Genomic DNA, 6,151 nt, shown 5'->3' with positions numbered 1-6,151 from the left:
CCCGGGAAGGTGCTGCCAGGGCAGCGGCTCGATGGGGCTGGCAGGGAGCTGGCAGGAGCCACCTTCCCACCTCCAGCTGCAGCACGACGCTCACACACAGCCACCGCACAGGACCCCCCAGCCGCAGCGGCTCTGCCGAGACCCCCGGGGGGGACCGGGTGTCCCAGCAGGGACGGCTGGCGGGGAGCTGCCCCCGTGGGCTCACCGCCCCCCCCCCCCTCCCCGCCCCGTTCTCGCCCACCCCGGCCCGGCCCCGCGCGGGGAAGCCCCGGGGGCGGTGGCGGGCGGCCCAACGCCCCCTTCCTGGGCGGGAACGGGCCGGGGCGTTATAGGGCGGACGGCGGCGGTGGTGGGGTGTAACGCCATGAAGAAGTTCAGACTGTTGGGGCTCCTCGGCGCAGTGCTGCTGGGCGTGAGTGGGGCTGGGGCTGTTCTTTCCTTTCCTTTCTATCCCTCGGGGCAGAGCTGCGGGGCTTTCCGGGAAAGGGCATGGTCCGGCTGTTCTGGTCCGTCCTCTGAGCGCGGCCCGCCCCGGCAGGAGGCCCGGGGCGGTGGCGGCGGAGGAAGTCCCGGTGGCGCCGCCGCCGCCGCTCCGCACAACCCGAACCAACCGGGTCCGGGACGCCCCGTCCGCCGCCCGGGAGAGCGGGTGGGGAGGGCGGGTATGGCGGGCATGTCTCTACCCGCGGTCCCTCAGTCCCACATCTCGCTTTCACTTTCCATCCGAGGGAGCGGGGCGCGGCGGGGTCCGCAGCCCAGCCCGGGCCGGGGATGGGGCGCGGGTCCCCGCGGGCAGGGACGGGCAGCGTCGAGCACTGGGGTTCCGCAGCCCTGGGCACAGCCTGAGCCCTCGGCCGGTGTCCCCCCCAGCCCGGGACACAGGTCGGGCGCTGGGAGGCTGCAGGGGTGCAGGGGATGGCCCTTACACTTTGCTTTCTGCCCAGTGTCTGATATATATTATAGGGGGACCAGTTACCTTCCACTGGGTCAGGGGTCCCCAGGTAGGATCTTGGGGTGCCCCACAGCCCTATCACTGCCCCATCGAGCCAGGGCTGCCTGAGGGGCCCCACAGGATTCAGCTACTTGATAAGCTTCCCTGGGGCTTTCCGGCCCGCAGGGCTGGCCCACCAGCCTTGGGAAGGGGCCAGCAGTGCTCTGGGAATGGGAGGCTCAGGATCCCCCTGCCTGGGACCCCAGCACTGTTGGCAAGGGCACGGGGTGATGCGAGATCCGAATCTGTTGGGAAATCTGGGGAAATGTGGGGCTGCCCTACCGGAATCACTGCCACCCCACTTCAAAGAGAGCACTAGTGGCATCAGGCAGTGTGGGCAACTCTGCTGTGGTCTGTGGTTAGCACAGGCATGGGAAGAGCTTTGCGAGGAAGCCCTTGCCTCGGGACGTGGGTTAGCGCACAGGTTAGCACATGTGTGCTTGTAGAAGCGAGGCAATGCTGGAGCACTGGGGAACAGCATGAATTTGCAGGTCTTGTTTCTTCCAGTGCTGGGAACCTGGTAATGCCATAACATGCTTTGATAAGCAGTATGAACACAAGGGCAGGTGCTGCAATCGGTGTCAACCAGGTACGGAGACCCCTTCCCCTTCCTGGGGCCACAGGGCCCGGCTGTGCCAGGGCCCACTGCCTGGCCATGACAGAGCAAGCCCAGCTTGGTGTGACCAATCCACACCCCACCCTGTTGCCATCAGTGCCAACAGCTTCACCTCCCTCTGTCATCTCAGCGCTACAGCAATTGGGGACCTCATGGGTGCCCTGGGAGAACCCCTGGACCTCACCAAATCTGCCACAGCTGTCTTGGGACTGTCTGTGCTCTTGCAGCTGTAGGACCCCATGGGATGGGCAGCTTGCAGGGAGAGCACTGCCACTGGCACTACCAGATTGTGATGGTATTTGCCAGCTCCCGCTGTCACTCAGATTGTTTCCCAGTCCTTGGGGTGCTGGAGGCAGTGAATGCCCCCCCCCCCCCGCTCTCCTGCCCCAGCACCCAGCAGCCCTTTCCACCCGGCTCCATGTGTAGCCACCTGAGTGGCATTAGGCTACCAAGATGCTGCTTGGTGGCGGTCCTGGCATCCACAGCTGCTAGTGTTCCCCTGTCCTGCTGGAAGAGCTGCTGCCTGGAGAGGGGGAAAGCCCCCTTGTCCCCTCCTCACCAGCCTCTATTGCAGGGGAAAAGCTGGTCTCTGAATGCAGTGGCACGGAAAACTCTGTCTGCACCCGCTGTGAGAGCGGGCACTATCAGCAGAGCTGGACCAAGGAGAGGCACTGTGCCCCCCACGATATCTGTGAAGAGAGTAAGTGCTCCCTGTGCCCACTGGCGCCAGCCTGGAGGGGCTGGTGTCCCCTCGGGCTCACTTGCCTGGTGCCTTACCTTGCCCATGCTCCCTTTGCCCAGACGCTGGCCTTATCGTGAAGACGCAAGGAAATGCAACGCACAACACGGTGTGCCAGTGCCGGGCTGGCATGCACTGCTCTGACAGCAGCTGCCAGACCTGTGTGGAGAACCAGCCCTGCCAGCGCGGCTTCGGCTTTGTGGCAGGTGAGTCCAACCAGCTCCTCCCTCTCAGTGGGACCGATGCCCTGGCAGCATTGACCTCAGGTCCTCCAGGAAAAGGGGGACTCCCCCAGCAAGGTGCCCCTAGCAGGGCTTCGGGAGAGCGGTGCCTGCTGCTGCGCCCTGGCAGCATTGCCATGGGGAGGGCTGCTCACCTGACCCCCACAGCCCCTCACCTCCTGCAGACCATACTGACCTTCCTGCAACCCCTGCTTTTCTCCAGCCAAGGCTGTGGCCCGGATGTCATCACCCTGCGAGCCCTGTGCAGAAGGCACCTTCTCCAATGTCTCTTCTAAAACCGAGCCGTGCCATCCCTGGACAAGGTATTGTCTGAGTGCTGACCACATCCTTCACCCATCCCCTGCTGTCCCCAGTCCCTGTGAGCACATCCTCTGCTGACAGCCTCCTTAGGGTTTTTAGGGATCGGGCAGCTGGGATGGCCTCTGAAGGACACAGCATCAGGCTAGCGTAGGGCAGGAGCTTGAGGAGCAGAGCTATGATGGTGGTGAGGTCCAGGGCAGTGTGGCTGAGCAAGAGGCAGACATCCAGGCTGTTGTGACTGTCTGTCAGCATGTGCACAGAGTGCTGGCTCCTCCAGGGATGTTCATGCTGCTGTTTGCACTGGGGAGCAAGGGATGAGGGGCTGTGGGGACCCCCCCCCCCCCCCCCCCCATGCCCTGCCCAGGCTTTCCCTGCTAGCACGTTCCTTGGATGTAGTCATCAGCCAAGGCACCAGCCCTCTCCGTGGGGAGTCTGGCTTTGAGAATGCCATGGGCTGGCATGTTGTCCCTGTCTTTAGAAAGCTGCTTCAGGGTTAATTGCGCTCCCTGGTAGAAACGTGAGCCCTGTTTCCAGGCTGAATTAGTCTCGCTTCAGCTGCCAGCCATTGGATTTCACTTTGCTTTTATCTGTGCCCAGAAATTACCTCCCCATGGAGCCACTTGTAGCCTGTCATCGAGTCATCTCCGAGCTGTTCAGCAATAGCTGCAGTGCCCAAGCTCCAGGGTCTCCCTGACAGGGCAGGTCTCAAATATCTGCTCCCTCCTCTACCTTGTCCCCAAACTTCTCCCCATCTTTGGCAGTTTCGGCAACTCCAGACCAGGACCCCAGGGTGGGACCCTGCTATGTACCTGTTGTCTCTGTCACACAGCACCGGCCCTGGTGTTGGCTGGGGGGGTCCCCCAGCCACTCGTCCCTCCAGAGCCCGTCTTGGGACACTTTCTTGTGCAGTTCTGGTGGCTGCCAAGCCCTGGCAGTTCCTCCTCAGGGGCTTTCCGTGTGCTCAGGCTGCTGCTGTGGTTACATGGTCTTGTTCTTCCGTGCAGCTGTGAGGAGAAGGGGCTGGTGGTGAAGGCAAAAGGGACGAACACCTCGGACGTAATCTGCGGTAAGTGCCCAGGGCTGGTCTGGTGCAGAGCAGAGCTCTCCTGGTGCTCCAGTTCCCACAGCTTGGAGGAGCTGACCTAGCCCATGGGTGTTTTGGGGAGGGAGTAGCGCACTGCTGGCATGATGCCTTCCTGCTCCCCTCTGTCCTCATGAGGGAGTCCCCGTGGGACTGGGCTTGGAGCAGAGGCAACCTGGGAACCTTGGTGTTGTGGTGGGAGTGTCACATGGGTGCTTCACTGGACCCCATCTTCCTCCGCAGAGTCGGGCAGGCGCTCCTCGCTGTCGGTGCTGATCCCCATCACGGCTGCGGTCGTCACATGCCTCGTGGGTGTCTGCATCTACTGCCTGGTCCACACAGGTAAGGGGCTGGCACACGGGGAGCAGTGCCTTGGCCAGAGGGGCCACATGGGGCTGAGGAGCCAAGCAGGCAGGATGACGGCAGCTCTGCTGAGAGTGGGGCAACCCCTCTGGGGACACCGCCAGGGCATGGCTCCCAGAGCCCATTGCCCTGCCGGGTCAATGGGCTCTGTGCTCGGCAACAGGCATGTTTGTGCTGCTGCAGCCCAAGCCGGGTCAGCTCTTGGAGGAAAGCAGTGGTGCCCTGTGGCTCCAGTGTGGCTGCTCTGCCGTGGCCCCCAGCTTCTCCAGCCTGGCAGCAGCAGGCACAACATGAGCTGCAGGACTTGCGGTGCAGCAGCTCCAGCTCTGATTCCTGACTGTTGCCTTCTCTGTCCCTCTTTCCATCTAGATCCCAGACGACGGGTGCAGAAGCAGGTGAGTCTGCCCAGAGCCCTCCTCCAGCAGTGGGTTGGGGGGTCCCTCCTGAGCACAGCCTGGGATATGCCAACAGCAGAGCAGGGGCTGTGGCTCTGCAGGGCAGGAGGGGTGGGGGCTGTCCTAGGGCTGCCTGGCTGGGATGTGACAAGGGCTGGGGCAATGCTGGCATGCTGCTGAGACAGGAGAGGACCTACACAGGGTGAATTCTGCCCTGCATTGGGAGCATAGCAGCAGCCTGTGGAAAGACGTGGCTGCAGAGATGGGGGATATAGCTGCCTGCCCCTGCCCCTTGTCCCTGTGCAGATAGAGGCTGGGAAGCCCACAGAGAACCTAGAGGCCCAGCAACCCATGGAAGACGGGGAAGACATGCACCCTATGCAGGAGACCCTGCTCAGGGGCCAGCCTGTGGCCCAGGAGGATGGCAAGGAGAGCCGCATCTCGGAGCAGGAGAAGCTGTGAGGGCACAGGGCACTGCCTGCAATGGGAACACAGACTGGGGCCAGCACCGTCTCCTCTGTCCGCTCTCCATCTGGGGAGGAAATCTAGCATCTGGCCTGGCTGCATATGCTGTGACACTGCAGCGGACCATGGCATGACCACCCGCAGCAGCACTTAGTCTGGCTGCCTGCCCAGGGCTGCTATGGCGGGCAGGGGGGTGCAAGAGCAGAGCCTGGTCTCACCGCCCACCCTGGGTGCTGCAGCAGAGCACAATGTGGCTGCTCAGGTGCTGACCTGGCAGAGCCTGGTGCGGTGACCACACTGGGGCTGCCGTGGCAGGGCAGAGCATGGCTGCTCAGGCGAAGACCCCATGGCAGATCCCAGTCTGCCTGACCACTGGGGCTGCCAGGGCCCCCGGAGAGTGTGGTCTGCTGACGTGGGACCACCATAGCAGAGCACAGTTCAGCCACACACCCAGGGAGGCTGCGGTAGCACCCGGCTGGGCCGCCTGCACAAGGGCTCTGTGCTGGAGCTGGACCCGGGGGGTGATGGAGGGCAAGTGGCTGCTGGTGCAGTGGCAACCTGGGCCAGGGTGAAGCAGCCCCATGTCGCCCTGGGCGCCCTGTGTTGGCCCAGAACAGCGCGGCAAACAAAAGCAGGACTTGCTCTCCTGGCAGTGGGACGGGGGAGGGGGGGGGGGGGAACGACGACGACACACGACAGGGACTGGCGCCTGAAGCAGCGGGGCCGAGACCCCCCGAACACCGACGTGCGGCGGCCGGGAGATGGTGCTGCGGGACCGGCGTGGGGCGGCACCGTCCGCCACCACCTCCGGTAGCGGCGGAGCGTGGTGCCGCCCCGCGTTGGGGGGGGGGACGGGGGACACACGGTCCGGGCTCTTCGCGGCCGCACTCCCTCCGCCGGTCGGGCCCGAGGGGGGCTCCGCTGGTCTCGGGGGGAGGGCTGCCCAGCGCGGGACATCC

The 6,151-nt window shown here is 64.2% G+C and overlaps 1 protein-coding gene across 1 annotated transcript; it reads left to right on the top strand.

Annotated features, from left to right (window-relative positions):
- Nucleotides 1–1,759: 1,759 nt before the first annotated feature.
- CD40 (CD40 molecule) lies at nt 1,760–5,821 on the top strand (the record flags this gene model as incomplete). The annotated part of the gene is given in 10 exon segments (XM_082491056.1): nt 1,760–1,837; nt 1,841–1,874; nt 1,877–2,029; nt 2,182–2,307; nt 2,409–2,552; nt 2,791–2,890; nt 3,893–3,954; nt 4,213–4,311; nt 4,702–4,727; nt 5,034–5,821. Coding segments are annotated over 10 exon segments (978 nt in total). The 3' UTR covers nt 5,190–5,821.
- Between the last annotated feature and the right edge of the window lie 330 nt (nt 5,822–6,151).

The sequence above is a fragment of the Vanellus vanellus genome, assembly GCF_965231255.1.
Source record: "Vanellus vanellus genome assembly, chromosome: 15".
In the NCBI taxonomy this organism is placed as follows: Eukaryota; Metazoa; Chordata; class Aves; order Charadriiformes; family Charadriidae; genus Vanellus; species Vanellus vanellus.
The sequence above is the reverse complement of the archived record's forward strand: the minus strand, read 5'-3'. Positions and strand labels throughout refer to the sequence as shown.